Source organism: Salvia miltiorrhiza, chromosome 8, assembly GCF_028751815.1.
Source record: "Salvia miltiorrhiza cultivar Shanhuang (shh) chromosome 8, IMPLAD_Smil_shh, whole genome shotgun sequence".
In the NCBI taxonomy this organism is placed as follows: Eukaryota; Viridiplantae; Streptophyta; class Magnoliopsida; order Lamiales; family Lamiaceae; genus Salvia; species Salvia miltiorrhiza.
In genome coordinates, this window is record NC_080394.1 from 50,390,473 (window position 1) to 50,407,776 (window position 17,304).

At 37.8% G+C, this 17,304-nt stretch overlaps 2 protein-coding genes and 1 long non-coding RNA gene across 3 annotated transcripts; 1 reads left to right on the forward strand and 2 right to left on the reverse strand.

Annotated features, from left to right (window-relative positions):
• Positions 1–6,344: 6,344 nt before the first annotated feature.
• LOC130998884 (uncharacterized) lies at positions 6,345–9,997 on the forward strand. Its single transcript, XM_057924306.1, has 7 exons — positions 6,345–6,645; positions 7,083–7,136; positions 7,322–7,413; positions 7,866–7,979; positions 8,718–8,797; positions 9,062–9,186; positions 9,575–9,997. Exons 3-7 carry the CDS (start codon positions 7,361–7,363, stop codon positions 9,644–9,646), a joined length of 444 nt encoding a protein of 147 aa, XP_057780289.1. The 5' UTR covers positions 6,345–6,645; positions 7,083–7,136; positions 7,322–7,360; the 3' UTR covers positions 9,647–9,997.
• On the reverse strand, positions 9,568–10,721 carry LOC130998885 (uncharacterized). The gene is made up of 2 exons (XR_009093321.1): positions 10,606–10,721; positions 9,568–10,066 (listed from the first exon to the last, which is right to left on the reverse strand). It is a non-coding gene; the product is annotated as an uncharacterized LOC130998885 (long non-coding RNA).
• Positions 10,722–13,610: 2,889 nt separating this feature from the next.
• On the reverse strand, positions 13,611–17,059 carry LOC130998618 (uncharacterized). The gene is made up of 3 exons (XM_057924031.1): positions 16,901–17,059; positions 15,137–15,547; positions 13,611–13,742 (listed from the first exon to the last, which is right to left on the reverse strand). The coding sequence occupies exons 1-3, from the start codon at positions 17,057–17,059 to the stop codon at positions 13,611–13,613; spliced, it is 702 nt and encodes a 233-aa protein (XP_057780014.1).
• Between the last annotated feature and the right edge of the window lie 245 nt (positions 17,060–17,304).

Here is a 17,304-nt window from a genome sequence, read left to right on the forward strand (position 1 = left end):
GCAGCCAAGCAGACTGCTGGAGTCCATGGGTTTCCCATGTTATTTTTGTTTTTCTTTTTACTCCAATGTAAGTCTTGCTCTGTACCTCGACTGATGACTTATCAGTCTTTTATTAATGAAAAGAACTTCTTTTTTATCTCAACCTGAAGACAATGACTCTTTGTCCAGGCTCTGATTGTGTTTTTCTGTCTTCTCCTTGTTTTGTTTTAGAACTGTTTCGTTCTTAACTCTAAGTACAAGTTTTTAGGTTCTATTAATAAGGGGGAACTGTTTTCACCCCAGTTTTAGAACTTGTACTGTGAGTTCAGTCTTTTTGCTGTCTAGAACTGCTGTGTGGTTTTGGCATCATCAAAAAGGGGAAAATTGTTGGGAACCTTGTGGAATATCCTAATCCTTGTTTTGATGATACCAAAATTCATAGGTCGAAATTGTAATAGACTATAATTGTTTTTGAACTCAAGTGTTAGAGTTCAGTTCTAGTTTAGCTTGCGGTGTCGAAGACTGAAGACTGAAGAACGAAGGACTGAAGACTGAAGACTGCAGATACCAACTGAAGTATCAGTTGAAGAACCAGTTAAGAACTGATTACTTAATGCGCGCAATGGACTGATACTAAAGTCAAGTATCAGTTGAACATTCCTCCTCGGACTGATCTTCCAACGTACAGATGAAGCCACGTACTCACAAAGTACAGCCGCATTAAATACAGAGATCTCAGGATATCCTTATCTCTGCAGAGGTCATACCTATCTGGTGGTTACTTTTCAGAGACGTCACATCTCCTGTCCATCAAGAGAGCCGTTTCCACCCAGATAAGGAACCTCGAAGATTGAAGCCTCAGCCCAAATTCAAATTGCTCTCCAACGGAAGAAATCTTGATGACGTTCTACGCCAACGGATCTATTCAAGAGTTCTCCTACAAATAGTGCTCGAGGATCACTTCAACCTTCACCGATTCAACGACATAAGCTGAAGCTCTGCCGAAATTGCTACTCATCCTAAAGCTTAACCTCCCCAAAGCTTGAATCGAATAAGAGAATTCCAAAGCCAAAATCAGTCACTGCTGATTACACATATTCTCTTAGACCTTAGGCAAACCTCTGTTTACCCAGAAGCCAAAGGTCAAACTTGCTTCAAAGAACTTGTTCTTTGTAGTATAGATAATACTCGTTCAAACCTCCCCCCCCAAAAGAGTATTTGAGTGATTCGAAGTTCAGGAAGGTACTCTGACTCTGAGTGAGAAGTCTTAGCACGGGTTGTGCTGAGCAAGAGAAATCCGACGTGAGTGAAGCGTGGGTACTGAAGAAGGGTTTTCCTCAGTGGTACGGTTGTGTGCACCCGGCAAGCACACGATTTGGTTTGCAGTGCACCTGTTAAGCACTTGCGGAGTGGATTGTTGGTCTGATCAACCAACCGTGGATGTAGGAAAGGGTTTTTCCGAACCACATAAAAGTCTCTGTGTTGTTTACAGCTTTCAGTTTTATATTCTTACTTGTGTTATTTCAATTGATAAACTGAATACTGACTAACAGCAAAGAGCAACCTAATAACCAACAACGTGCTCCACCGAGGCTATTACAAAACTAAGTTTAATTTCCGCTGCGTATGATATCAGTCTGACTGATCTATCTTCTGATAGTCAGGAAGAGTGATATCATCTCTGTTTTAGCAAACACGACTAAAGCCCTTACTTGCATCAGTTAAGTTCCAGCAACTTAACTAATAACTCTTTACTGAAGAGCCTTCAGTATCAGTCGTCAACCCTGTTGGTCAAAACTGATTTCAGTAAAACAGGAGTCCTTGTTTGCATGCAAAGTTTCGATTTGATCTCTAACTGAGATCCCTCTGATTGATGATTGTTTAAAAATAGCCTATAGGTGTATTCCCCCCCCCCCCCCCATACACCTATTCGAGACCCTCAGGACCTAACAGTCTTTTGCCTTTGTTATTTATTTTATGTCTAGCTAGTTTTATATTCTGATTTGGGCAAGATGATCTAAGCATGAACACTTAACTCGAGAGGTCTAATTTGGGCATAACAACTGTATGAGCATATTCCCGATACACTAGGTTTGATTCCAAAAAGGTTGTAACAACTTGGTTAATTAATTGATCACTAGTTAACTAGGGAGTTCTGGCCACAAGTAATACTTTGGGCACAAGGCGAAACGCCATCGACCTCCAAAATAGTACAACGAGTGTTGGAGCCATGACTGCTGTGAAATATCGGCGTAAGAGTCAAGTGGGTTTATCTAAATCCTAAAGCATTCTGGGCAAAGCACAACTAGCGACAGGCCATCGCAGAGAGCGTGGATGTTGCCCGGGGTAGTTGATTTCCATTAGCTGAACCTTCTAAGGGATCATAAACTAAAAGGATAGATTGGGCAAGGGGTTTTTGCGTGCGTGACGAGTGACAATAGGGGCGCAACAATTCTTATGCCTATAACCACTGGTATGCGAGTATAGTAATTATCTTTGCACCAATGATCGAGTGTCCAGTTCATGTTTAGTGATTCAAACCCAAGTCTGAATTATTTTGTTATTTGATTTATCTACCTTGTTATTTCAGTTTTAGTTGGAAACCCCGTTCTGCCTATAAGCACGTTTTGGTCAGAACACTGCAGGATACAAAACCTTTTTAGTGACACCCTTGCAGGAGGAGTTACTGCTCAGTTCCCTGTGGATTCGACTCTGGACTTACCACTAGCTAGTCTAGTTGTGGGCACAGGATATTTTATTTGCGCGAAGCTCAAACGACAGCTTAGTCACCACTGACAGGCAAATCTAAGATTGATATTAACACTATTGAAATATCTCATGTTTGGCAGTTGTACCAGTCTAGATGGGAGAAGCTCAATACCAGAAAATGTATCAATCCGGGATATAGCCGGGTTGATGTTGGAGGAAAATATCCCCGTGTTTGGATGACCACCGGAGCTAATCCTCAGGAGGTCAAGGAGTGGTATGAATTTGGGGCGCTAGCCTCAGTTTATACTATATCACCAGCATTTAGCGAAATCAAGGGTCTACCAAGGTGGATCCAAGAGACGGTCTATGATGCTTGGTCGAACAACCCGTCCCTCAACAAGGGAGATGTTTTGGAACTGTACTTCCTCAGTGTAGCACCAGAACCAGCAGGAAAGGGTAATCACGAGGCTTTTCATTTCATTAAGCTTCGGAGACCCGATACGAAGGCCTTAAACCGTATTAAGGCACCAGATCACCAAGTCTCCATTGTCGCCACTTTTATGGAGGATCAAATCTCTACAAGACGTGCATGGGGATTATGGGTCTGTCTCACGGAGATTGACAAAGTAAAGTATAAATTCAAGTTCTCTCATAATTCAGGACTAGGATCGTTCTTGTTGAATACCATGACAGGAACAACTACAAGCTTCGCCGAGAAGGCCTTTGAAGAGAAAAGGCAAACACTCTGGCGCAACAAGATGGCGGGAAGCAAAGAAACTCGTCACAAGTTCTACAATATGGCTCACCTAGGCCATTGGGTGGAACCGGAGTTCAGAAAAGGCTTCCTCCCGAAGCCTAACAAGAAGAAGTTCCGGTCCGACGAGTATGAGGAGCACAAGACTCCATGTGGACGAGCACCTCGGGCACCAAAAAAGTAAGAGGCCCGACAAAGAAAAGAGAGTCATGTGACTCAGGACAAGAGGACCATCCACTGAAAGAGAAACGACGAAAGTGGGTGGAAAATAATGCAGACCAACTACCCACTGGCAGAAGTGGGTAATTCTACAGGAATTCCACTCATCAAAAGTAGACAAAGGATGGTGGAAAAGTTGCAGGCCCCTCCACAGCATTATCAGCTTAATAATAGAGTGAGGGACCACAGATGCATGTGAAGGCACTAACTGGTGTCAGCAATAATGGTCGACAAAAGAAGGTGGCAGTCACTATCCAAGTTAGCTGGCTACGAAGAAAGGAATCCAAGGCCAACCATCAAGCAATTATAGAGGGCATCAAACCTCTATAAAAGGGCAAGCTCTGGAGAGGAAGAGATCATCGAAAAATCTCAACACTTTCACACAACACACTCTCTCTCTAGAATTTATCTTTGTATTATTTAAATTTTGTTTTGAAAGTCTTTCAATTCTAGTTTTAGTTTTTTTTTTTTTTATGTATACAAGTATCAGCTACCAATGAGTAGCTAAACAAGTTTGTCTCCTCTCTTAGGGAGATATTATGTAATAAATTAAATATTTTATAATTCCTCTTTAAACACTACATCTCTACCCAACTTTTCGGTTTAGTAAAATTTTTTCTTTCATTTATCAACAAAGTATTCAACGTTGGAACTTAGTGAAGGAGAAAGGTTGCAACCATCTCTTGCGAGTGCGTGGTTGGACGAAGCCTGGAGGGCAGACGGTCCGTAAAACGCAACGAGAACTTACTCCTGAAGAAGACCATTCGACGGAAGGTATAATGTTGATTTATGTTTAGATTAATTTTGAAGTGTTACGGAAGCATGTTGGGCCATTCGCTTTGTATTTTGTAATAACGAATTTAACAAGGCATTTCTATCTTATTTTGGGGTTATTTGGTGCATCTATGGTTTTGAAGGGGTTGATTTTTAATAATTTGAAAATTGGGATGATAAAATTGCTACAATCAAAGAGTTGATGTATTATTTGATAATTTTGAAAGGTCATGGAAAATACCAAAATGGGTTCAAAGTTGGTGTATTTTCTTACCAATAACCTTTTAAATTATATCATTAGTATTGATTTATTAGTGTCATCTTTTTTCTTTTCTTTTTTGATTGAAAAGTCTTTTGAATAATTTGTTAAAAAAAATTATGTTAATATATTGTTATTATGTCAAATTGAATATCAAATCATATTCATTCAATCGAATAAAATATAATAAGATTAATCTAATGAAATATTTCCAACCATACAGCCCCTAAACAGTCCACTAGTGAAAAAGAAAAAGTAAATATTGGAAACAAGTGTTTATAAATTGGGCAAATTGCATGAAAATACCTCACTTTAATCAAAATTTGATTTTTTGACAATCTTTTTAATTGTTGCAAAAAAATTAACGAGCTTTCAATTTGTTGCAATGTCCGTCCGGAGAAATTTTCCGGCCAAATTAAATCTGAGTTGGCAGTCGGAATGCCAACGTGGCATCAGAAATGCCAAATCACACCCACCATCCCCTCCCACGTCACTGGGCAAATTGCATGAAAATACCCCACTTTAATCAAAATTTGATTTTTTGACAATCTTTTTAATTGTTGCAAAAAAATTAACGAGCTTTCAATTTGTTGCAATGTCCGTCCGGAGAAATTTTTTGGCCAAATTAAATTTGAGTTGGCAGCCGGAATGCCAACGTGACTTCAGAAATGCTAAATCACATCCATCATCCCCTCCCACGTCACCCTCTCTCTCTCTTCCTCCATCCCCCTTCCCCCTCTCCCTATCGGCTCTCTCTCTCTTCGCCCGGAAAACGTCGATCCTCTTTCCCCGGCGCAGACCCCTCCCTCTCCTCCACCCCGACGCCGCTGCATCTTTCTCTAGCCAGCGAACCCTCCCCTTCTTCCACCCCTCCGAAGCTGCTGGTGTTGGCTCAAATTGGCCGCCACTCTCTCTCTCATCTCTCACTCCGTTGCGGCCTCCCTTTCCTCCACCAGATCCGCCCAGATTCTTGGGTCTCCCCGCTCAAAATGATGAGGATTTGCAGGGGCGCGAAAATCATGGAAAAGAGGCGGAGGTTGATGAAGGAGGAGGAAGGTTTGAAGGGGCGCGAGGCGGCGGAAATCGTGGGGGAAGAGGGATGGCGGCGGAGGTCGATGAAGGAGGGTGAGGGTTTGCTTTTCCCCGTGAAGGAGAAACAGGGTGGAAAGAGAGAGAGGGTGACGTGGGAGAGAGAGTGACGTGGGAGGGGAGGGTGGGTGTGATTTGGCATTTCTGATGCCACATTGGCATTCCAGCTGCAAACTCAAATTTAATTTGACCGGAAAATTTCTCCGGACGGACATTGCAACAAATTGAAAGCTCGTTAATTTTTTTGCAACAATTAAAAAGATTGTCAAAAAATCAAATTTTGATTAAAGTGGGATATTTTCATGCAATTTACCCGGTGACGTGGGAGGGGAGGGTGGGTGTGATTTGGCATTTCTAATGCCACATTGGCATTCCGGCTGCCAACTCAAATTTAATTTGGCCGGAAAATTTCTCCGGACGGACATTGCAACAAATTGAAAGCTCGTTAATTTTTTTGCATCAATTAAAAAGATTGTCAAAAAATCAAATTTTGATTAAAGTGGAGTATTTTCATGCAATTTGCCCTTATAAATTTGGAGAGTGAAGTGAAGAATTTGTGCACAACTTTGTCTCTTCCCTTTAAATAAGAAGACGAAATTCCCACTTTACCCCCGATGCCCATATACGTTGTTATTTTTTCAAATTGAAAGGGAATTTCTCGAGCTCCACATCTAACGGCTGCTATTACTTGTCTAGCCACCAAGAAAGCAATCACAGCCGTCCGATCTCTTCGAGGGTTTAGTTACAATCCCCTCGCCTCGCACGCCTCCTTCGTGTTTATTTCGCTCTCTCTCAACTGGGAAGAAACCGTTTCGCTAATTCGTATATCTGCAGCGGTTTCCCGATTTCGTGATTTCAAAAGGTGCGTTTTTCTCCTATTTTGCTATCTTTTTATTCGGCATGCTCTGCAATTTTCAACTTTTTTGGTCGTTGTTTTCAAGTTTTTGAAGGCGGAATGGATCTCGAGCTTTTCTGTATATCTTTTTCGCTTTTGAAGTTTCATGAGTTCATTGTGTAAAGTTTCTGTATGCATTCAGACTGTAGAGGGTAAAGGAGAATTTAATTTCATAATTGAAGCTAAAGGCTATTTTTTGTGTTCATCTTTGGCTTTTGGGTTTTAGCTTCCAAGATCTCAGTCTTGCTTTCTCGATTTCATTCTTCTGAAAATATATGATTTTGCCGCTTATTGAGATTGATATATTTCTTTTTCTCCTTTTGCCGCTTACACTGAACCGGTCTTCCCTCTTTGATACGCTGGGATCCCCTTTCATCTTCTTCCCCTCCAAAACCGCTAATCAGCAATCCCGCTCGCGCTATTAGATTCATCTTCTCACTGACAAAATCCGGCTGACGGTAATTCCTGACTTGCATTGCTTATTTCATTTTTTGTAAGTTGTAATCAGAAATCAAATGGTAAGTTCACTGAATAGTATGAATTCAGCATTTGTACATGTTGTGAAACTTAGATGTGTATTTTTTTAATTTTATTGATGGAATAATTTGAAGTTGATAATTCGATTGAACATTTTCTCGTATAGAAGTACGAAATTGCAGTTTGATCGACAGCAGAGAAGAAAATGTTGCTCGCAGTCCTGATCGCAAATTCGGAAGGCAATATTCTTGTGGAACGGTACAACAACCGAAAAATTAGATACTTATTTTCTGTCGTATATTCTGGATGTTGATATGGGTTTCCTTTATATTCATCTTCTTTCAGCTCACTTTTATGTGAACTGAAGCTATGACAATTGTCGAATTGGATGTCTTTAGCATTTGTAGTTGTTTATGTTTTTGTGGATCTATTGTAATCGACAAGTTGTTTGAGTTAAGGAATGTTGAAGAATAAATATAATCATGAAATTAGCTAAAATTGTGAAATGTTTTCAGAATTGAGCCTTACTTGATCATGATCAATTTAAGAATCAATGCAACTTTTATGTGTAAGCTTTAAGTACAACAAATAAAAATAATGGTTTTAGTTTGTACTTCTTTCTAGTAAAATTATTTCATCTTTAAAAGTTTATAGTTTTTGCTGTTGCTCTTTGTTTTTTGATGGGTTTATTTGGTTCTTGGATGTCATAGTTTTAATGGTGTTCCGGCAGAGGAACGTTTACATTGGAGATCTTTCTTAGTGAAACTGGGAGTAGATAATCTCAGAGGAGTCAAGAATGAGGAGCTCCTTGTTGCTAATCACAAGTATGTGATGATTTTTATTCTATTCTTCATTTTTTCTTGTAAATTTTACCCTCTTGTGGAAAGCATATTTTGTGATTGTGCATCTGCTGGGAGTGATTATCGAACTTTGCGTTAGATCTAAACTGTTGAATGCTAAAAATGATGTTGATTTTTGACTTGCGCTGCTGATGTATGTTTTCTAGTTGGCTTAGATATTAACCTGAATTTGTATCTCTTGTTCCTGAAAAAACCTACCAGCAGTATTTCCTTGAACATTTCTGCCTAGGCCCAGTGTGCAGTTTAACTGTTTTATGTTATTAAAACATCACATGGTAACTAATAAACCTGAAATTCTAGTTTTGTTGTTGCGGGGAAGGAAAAGGATGCCCATATGCTTACATTTTCTTTAGTTTTATTGCTCTTATAATTATATCGAGCTTCATTTCCCCTTCGAATTTCAACTGAGGTTACTTTTGCAGCTATGTTTACATTAAAAAATGCCTGTTTGGACTTATCTTGGATTAGATATTATGTAATTGAAGATGAGAAGTTAGTGAAATTATTTTTGTGCACAGCATGGATAGAACCTACTTCCCTCAACTGAATAAGTATCTGTTTAGTGCACATCCTTTGCTCTTATGTTTTAATTTAGAGGCAATGTGCAATTAATAATGTATTACTTGGATATTGCTACTATTTTGTTATTTGTATAATCTCTGAGTGTTCTAATTATGTAGGTGTGATTGTTCTGCTACACAGGTCGGTGTATATTGTATACACAGTGCTTGGTGATGTCAGTATATTCGTTGTTGGCAAGGATGAATACGATGAACTTGCCTGTAAGTAATTCATTCACCTAGGCGAGGTTATATACAACGAATGTCCTATTAAGTGGCACAGCATTCTTTAGAGAACATTGTAGATGCGCTATTCTCTTTCTTATTTTATGAGAAACATGCCCTTATTAAAAAATTCAAATAAATATGTCCGAATCTACTTTTCTGGATGTGCCGTTATCTGTTTCACATGCCACTCAGTCCGATACATTAGGTATATCCATTTCTTGGTCATTCTATCTTGACATTGTATTTTTCTTCTTCTAGTGTCAGAAGCTATATTTGTTATAACCTCAGCCCTGAAGGATGTATGTGGAAAACCTCCAACTGAACGCCTTTTCCTTGACAAATATGGTAAAATATGCTTGTGCTTGGATGAGATTGTCTGGAAGGTGAGCGTTCTTACCTTTTTCTAAATTACAACTGTTTGTTACATGAGAACATTAGTTCATTTCTAGTGGAAATACTTGGAAATTTATATGCTGAACTCTTGTACGTTACCTGGTATTTATTAGCTTTTCTTTAAAGAATCTTTATCGAAGCATTGCATTATTTAGCTCCCTCTCTTTCTTTTTGGGTCTTTTTTGGGGGTTACATCCGATTAAGATAGCTATGACATCTAAATCTGTGTAGCATAATTTTTCTATTTTACCAAGTTATGAACCAAAAATTATCAATAACTGGATCTTCATATATTCTTTGATCTATGTTGCAAATTTTCGCATAATTTGAAGAACGGGTTCACCAATGGTGCAATTATTATACTTCCTTTTTCTGAAGGGTTTGTTGGAGAACACAGACAAAGACAGAATCAAGAGACTTATACGATTGAAACCACCAACTGACTTCTAATCGACAGACACGAGACAACCTCTGCATTCTCCATGTGTACAAAGGCCGCCTTCTTGCTATGATTACTGCGTGGAAAATGCACTTTCATGGGTTTGTTTTGTGATACTCTCTACAAATTTGCTTATTTAGCTATTTGGTCTGTATTTGTATGGTTGTAGCTGTTGTTGCATAATAGTTGCTTGTTCTACTATCACTTTACTCTTGCTATATACCTTAGCTTTTGTGGAAACTTACAAGTTTCTTCAAAGGACTTTTACGGCATTTCAAGCATTTGGGCGTGCTTTTGATTGCATATGGAGTAATTGTTACATTTATCTTTTGGCAGCTGTATATGGCAGTTACTTCAATTTACATTTTTTTTGTCAACTTCAATTTACTTTAAACAACTTTTTTATATAATTTGTGTATGTAGGCATAGACCTAGGGATGGCAGTGGATCTTGGACCCGGTCCAGATCCAGATCCGTTTTTACGGATTTGGATCTCAATTTTTTGGGCTCAACGGATCTGGATCTGGATCTCAGTTTTGAAAATGGATTTGGATTTGGATCTTGAAATTTTAGATCCGGATCTGGGTCAGATCCGACCCGTGGATCCGTTTTATTTTATATATATTTTTTATATTTTATATTTAGTTTACTAATAATATTAACTAAATTAAAATTAATAAATAAATTATATTCAAAAGAATAAAACCTAAAAGTAATTAGATAAAAGTATTTTGTGTTATATTTTTCATGATGAAAATTAAATGTTGTTGATTTTGTGAAATTTTTTTAATTTAATTTTAAAATAGTAGATCCATGGATTTGGACCCATGGACCTGCGGATCTAACGGATCTGGATCTGGATCCAAAATTTTCAGATCTACGGATCTGGATCTGGTATATAAAAATGGATCTGGATCTGATATTGGTCAGACTCGGTCCAGATCCGGCCCGTTGCCATCCCTACATAGACCACTTGTTTTATAATGTGGTAATAAATTGTATATTGACTGCTCACTATCATTTGATACTTCCTCCGTTCCTGAAATATCTTTTTAAGGGGAAATGATACGGGTTTTAATAAGAGTTTGTTGTATATTTGATTAGTGGAGAAGGGGTCCCACAAATTAGTGAAATTATAAGTGTAATAGTTAGTGAAATGAATCAAAAAGTAATTAAAGAAAGATGCTTCGGATACGGAGTTGAGGGTTCAAAAGGTAGATTACCATCAATCTTTAGATTTAAGACTTGAATGATATGAACATATCAATCCAAGACGTGAACAATTATTTTCTTTCATTTTAAAAAATTATTTTAAATACATTGTTTATTAAATTCAAGTAGATCAGTTTTGAAATTTATACTCCTATATTTTTGTATGGTATTTGTGTTCCTTCTAAATTAATTCCTTTTATTAATTCCTTCTCGCTGTTGACTAAATAGTAAAGCAGGTCGCACATTTATATATACACACACGTGGACGTGTATATGTACATATTTGCGATGCAATCTAATAGAGCGTGTGAATGCAATTTTTTTTTTTTGAAGAACAGTGTATGATTGCAACTTCTTTTGTTCATATCCTATCTGTTTTATCCTTCTCGAAGTTAGCACCCAAGATGGTCGATATGTTATTTTTTATTAGTATCTTTTCTTGTAAATTAATCATTTGTCCCCAAATAAGATAAGAGTAAAAATACCTTATCACTTTTATAAAATTATTATATTTATGTCTAAAATATTAAATTATTCTTAATGTTTCAATGCGCACAATGGTATTATGTGCATAATTTATGCGCATACAACAACCAACTATTTATATAAATTATGTTTATGCGGAATAAAACAAAGGTCATCAAATATAAGTCGGTGAAAATTCCAAAATAATTTTCCAACTCACAATCATTTGTACTTGTAATGACGCAAATGCAGTATATTTTTCAATTTTTATAGTCGAATAAAATATTAAAATATAAAAGAATATAAAATGTAGCAAATGATAAAAATGGATATATTTAGTATATATATTCAGAGAAGTGGGTAATTCATAAAATCTCCCAATACTCAAATAAACGGTGGTTTGGTTCTCTAATTTGGGGAATGAATGAAGATGAAGCCGTCCAACAAAAATAGAGAAATAAAAAGAATACATGGAAGCCCAATTTCCGTAATGTGTATGCAAGCCCAACTGAACTACGTAATGTCAACTTTTTAGTTGGAACTCCACATTAAGAAATAGTTCATCCCTTAAAATTACATTGATGTAGTAGTGAAATTTATTTACACACTAGTGTTATATCCGTATTCATACATATTTGTCATGTATAGTAGAATTATTATATAATTGTAAAAATATATTTAAGTGATACAAAACATAATACTCTGTCCCAATAATCTCGTCTCACTTTCCTTTTTGGTTTGTCCCAATAATCTTGTCCCATTTCCTTTTTAGGTAAATTTTAAGAGTTGAGTAATTTCTAATTAAAAATAATTTTAGTTAATCCAATTAAACAAATCCCCCCCCCCATTATACTACTCGGCTCTCTCTCTCTCTCTCTAATCTCTATATCTCTATATTGCGACTTCTCCCTTCTCCTAGAAACCTCGGCGCCGCCTCCCCCTTCCCACAATGTTCCGCCGGCGCCACCTCCCCCTTCCCCCTCTGTTCCCGCCGGCGCCGTCTCCCCCATTCCCCTTCTGTAAATTCGTCGATCTGCACAGATCTAAGCCCTAATTGAGTCGAGTCGAGTTGGGTAGGTGTTGCTCTTGTTGAGTTGAGTAGATGGAGGCACGGTTGTCGCTGGAGTCAGGGGGAGAGATCCGACGAAGGCGGTGGCTCGAGCGGCCGTCCGAATCGAACGGAGGGAACGAAGGTCCCACATGATGTTGCCGTCGCCGGAGTTATACATGGTGTCGCCGGCGGTGCAACGTTGTATGTTGAGGGAGAGTGACGAGAGAGAGAAAGACATGTTTTGTGAGAAATAAGGATAATTAGCCTATACTTACTTTTTCTTAAACATGTGAGACCTTCTACTTTACAACACTAATTTTATACTCCTTAATCTCCGTGCCCAAAAGAAATGGGACAACATTATTGGGACGGAGGGAGTACATAGAAATTAATTTTTTTTTTTTGAAAATTTACATTATATAATACAAAAAATAGGAATTAAAAAAACAAAAGAGTTTCATATCATAAAGTTTATATTATAAGACGGTACAACACAAATATAATGATATACATAGAATATTAAATTAGTGATTGTGAAAATTTATACATTACTATTGAAATATAATTTATTGTGTAAACATACCCTGAAGATAACAAATTCTTTTTTATATAAGCATGCCCTGAAGATAACAAATTCTTTTTTTTTTAATTTTGAAAGAATCCAATAGTTTATGCCAAACGCATTAATGTATTTGTATTATCATTTTGCAAGTAAACTTACTATTTTCTATGATTTCTTGAACTTTTTTTACAAGAGGTAGTGTTTGCACAAAAAAAAAAAAGAGATAATATCTTTCTCTATCTTTTTTATATCTTTCTTCAGTAATGTTAACTAAACATTCGATACCACAATCTTCTTAAATTTTTTAAAAATTATATTTACTTGTTTACATAAATATGCGGCACAGAAAATGATACTCCCTCCGTCCCGGTAATCTTGTCCCCTTTCTTTTGGGCACGGAGATTAAGGAGTGTTGAGTTAGTGTTGTAAATTGTAAGGTCCCACTTGTTTTAGAAAAAGTAAGTATGAACTAATTATCTTTGTGTTTATCTTCTTTCTTCTTCACCTCCTCCCGGCAACAGTAGGCGACGGAGCCACACCTGCGCCACCTCCCTCCCCGGCGTCGGCACAGCCACCGGCCTCATCGCCGCCTCTCTCCATTCGAAGCAGTGAACAAAATCAAGCAAAAGAACAAGAATAAAAATCAAATCTTTAGCCCAAGAACAATTTCTTCAACAAATTTTTGCTAACCAAGAACAGAAAAACCAAGAACAATTTTTTCATCATCTTCATTAACCAAGAACAAAATCTGGAAAAGCCAAGAACAGAAAAACCCAAGAACAAATTTTTCATCATCTTCATTAACCAAGAACAAAATCTGGAAAAGCCAAGAACAGAAAAACAAATTTCTTCGCTAACCAGGAGAAGGCACCGCGGCGGTAGCCCTATGGCTGTACAGTCGCCGGAATCGAAGGGGTGGCGTTTGGATTTGGGGATTTAGGGCTCGGAGGTGGAGAGAGAGGTGGAGACGGAGAAGGGAAGCTGATGGCGAGGCAAGAGAAGAGGGAGTTTAGGGCTTAGATCTGTGCTCGACGGATTTACAGAGGGGGAAGGAGGGAGGCGGCGACGGCGGCGGAACAGAGGAGGAGAGGCGAAGCACCATGAATAGAGGGGGAAGAGGGGGGCGGCGCCGGCGGAGCATTCATGGGGGAGCGGATTTACAAAGGGGGAAGGAGGGAGGCGGCGACGGCGGCGGAACAGAGGAGGAGAGGCGAAGCACCATGAATAGAGGGGGAAGAGGGGGGCGGCGCCGGCGGAGCATTCATGGGGGAGCGGATTTACAGAGGGGGAAGGGGGGCGGCGGAACAGAGGGGGAAGAGGGGGGCGGCGCCGGTGGAACAGAGGGGAAGTGAGTGGCGGCGCCGGTGGATTTGCAGAGGGGAAGTGAGCGGCGGCTTTAGAGAGGGAGAATGGGGGAGATGGTAGAGAGAGAGAGAGAGGCGAGTAGAGTAATTTAGAGGGGGTAAGTTTAATTAGAATCATGTTTAAGTGAGAGTTAATTAGCCTTAAAATTTACCTAAAAAGGAAATGGGACAAGATTATTGGGACAACCCAAAAAGGAAAGTGGGACAAGATTATTGGGACGGAGGGAGTATGTTGTATGCGCGACAGAAAGGGATATACTAATTTGATGTACTAACAATTAATAAAAATTAATGAAATATTGGTAAATTTAATGATGTAACTAAAAATGGTCCATAGTACTTAAGATAATGAAGCTAATAAATATACTAATTTGACAATGACATAAGGAGATGCAGATTAATCTAACATATACTTAAGTTGGAGTAAAAAATATATAAAAAATTATACTACCATTTAACTTTTATATTTAAGTGCATAATTATGAAAAAAATCCTCTTAAATACTACAACAAACATAATAATAATATAGTGGTCGTGTCTTCAATTAAACAAAGAAGTCAAATATAAATTACAAATTCCGAAAAATTTCTTTATAAACCACATTATCAGTACTATTATTAATGGTCATTGCATATGAAACAACCAATGGAAATTGTCGTCTTTGGAATTTGAAAGGCAATCTTATATCAAAAGGTATCATATTGAGCCTATGGATCAAAACTAATTGACCAACATTGTAACCACTTAGTAATTTTTCCTCCAACACATGAGAACCCAACTTTGTAATCACAAGTCGAGTGTCATTACACAGTTCATTATGATGATCAATATTTCTCAAAAGCATTACCAGAGTCCCAACTTTCAAGAACATGTCATGATTTGGCAAACCAGAACACTTCAAACTATTCAAAAACTCAGGAGTATGAATATCGTTGATCAAACTGCTACTTGAATCATATCTGCAAGAACAGTTTGAACTAAAGTACAGTTTACCATCTCCAACCCTCAAATTAGTCATGTATTCATTAATGGAATGAACTACATCTAAAGTAGGAGCAAGTATTTTCCTATTATCCAAGTAAGACAAATCAAAGTTATCACTATGAAACAACGAATATGTGCTAGATATGATAGTTCTTAACGGATCACCACCGCTCTTAAGCACAATATCATCAGGTAATCTAACCACAGAAACACCATCACTATAACTCCCAATTAATCCATCTCTAACATCAGCAATCCAAGTCAAAAATTCCCCCTTTGAACGAATAGCAGCACACAATTACTTCCATATGAAAGTTTTTCTAGTCCCCACTTGATGAATATTTCTTAACACTAATATTAATATCTATTCAATTATAAAAAAATGAATTTATACCTCTAAAGAATATTTATATATTTTACTCCCTCCGTCCCACTAAAAGTGGCATGTATTTTATTTTGGGTTGTCCCACTATAAGTGACATATTTCCACAAATGACAAAGTTTAACCCTTTAAAAAAGTGTGGACCCTACCACTTTTAACACATTTACACCTTCTCCGTAATTCTCGTGCCGAAAAGTTTTGAGCCACTTATAGTGGGACGGAGGGAGTAGTTAAATTATAGTGTACGTTTGGACAAACTAAAATATAAGAGCAATTGATTAACAATTATAAAAATTAAGATCAATTGATTATAAAAATAATTTCTATATTTTTATAAGAGCATTTCCAATTTAAAGTTGCAAATGAGATGCATCCTCATAAAAATTCATTGGGTGTTGTATGTTGACTAGGTATGATTAGGAGAGAGGGGATGCAATTTTGCATCCCCTATAATTGGCAGAAAGTGGGGTCATTCGATATTTTATACTTTAATTTATTTTCTATTTTTTGTTTTACACAAAATCTTGCGTACACCTAGGTGTACCGTATAATCGGGTTGATTTGTACTCAAAATAGTGTTAATTACTCCCTCCGTCCCATTAGTAGTGTCTCACTTTCCTTTTTGGGTTGTCTCATTAGTAGTGTCTCATTTCCAATAAATAACAAACATTGTTGATGCACAACTCTTAGGCGCGCAACCAGAATGCATAATTTAAAAGTCGATAGCTACAACAGTCGAACTACAACACTCCAAATTCATACAAAGCTACCACAGAATGTTACATTGAAATCATATACCTAATCCACCGAGAAGCGATTCGAGTTGTCATGCACTTCATTATTACGTGTTTGTGTACCATCAACTTCAGCGCCAAGGAGGATGTCGAAGTCCTCTCCATATGCAAATTAGAAATATACAGTAACTACTTCATTAAATTAAGCATATTTTTATTAAAACTTGGAATAGTACTCACCTCCGGCTACATCACTTGACTTCGACCTCTGATCTCTTTGCTTAGCAAGGCTACCCCAATACTTACTGAACATTTTTCACCGACTACGGCTGGGGTTTTTTTATATCGGGTTTTTCATAGGACAATGTAAATGTTCATGAAAATTCTTCTGCGATCCTCCACAGTTAGTCCCAATGTCTAAGTCATTCGTCAACTTCTCAACACCCTCTTCCATGTTGGTAATAAACTCGTTCAATGCATTCCTACAAGTAACATCATTTTTGCATTGCACCAACATGTCATACACACGTTTCATATTGTAATTCACAAAAATCATGTTGTTGAATGTGTTTGCTCCAGTATCATCAATTGCACCACTTGTCTGACCTAGCCGAGCCTTGGAGTCCCGCCTCCATGTTTTGAGCAACATGTCATCTCGTACACTGTCCATGTTCAAGTGAAAATATACTCTAAACAGATGCCGGCACATAATTCCCTCGGTCTCCCACATATGACAAGATAAAAAAGCCATCTTCGTAGCTTGCCTGAAACTGACAGTTCGAAACCCTTTCACAGCTGATTTGGAACACAATTTGAACACAAGCAAATCTTCATTTAGATCATGAGGTTCATGCATCAATTTAACACAAACTGAATATAGTGACTCATACTCAAATGACTTGAAGACATTTCTCG

Bases quoted from the DNA above. Each gene is read 5' to 3' on its own strand.
- LOC130998884 (XM_057924306.1), top strand. From the start codon at position 7,361: ATGTTGCTCGCAGTCCTGATCGCAAATTCGGAAGGCAATATTCTTGTG. The intron at 7,980-8,717 runs GTATGTGATGAT...TCTGCTACACAG, and splicing joins CTCCTTGTTGCTAATCACAA to GTCGGTGTATATTGTATACA. The intron at 9,187-9,574 runs GTGAGCGTTCTT...CTTTTTCTGAAG, and splicing joins TGGATGAGATTGTCTGGAAG to GGTTTGTTGGAGAACACAGA.
- LOC130998618 (XM_057924031.1), bottom strand. From the start codon at position 17,059: ATGGACAGTGTACGAGATGACATGTTGCTCAAAACATGGAGGCGGGAC. The intron at 15,548-16,900 runs GTGCAATGCAAA...ATTCGTTCAAAG, and splicing joins AACGTGTGTATGACATGTTG to GGGGAATTTTTGACTTGGAT. The intron at 13,743-15,136 runs GTAATGCTTTTG...TGGCTTTTCCAG, and splicing joins TCTTGAAAGTTGGGACTCTG to ATTTTGTTCTTGGTTAATGA.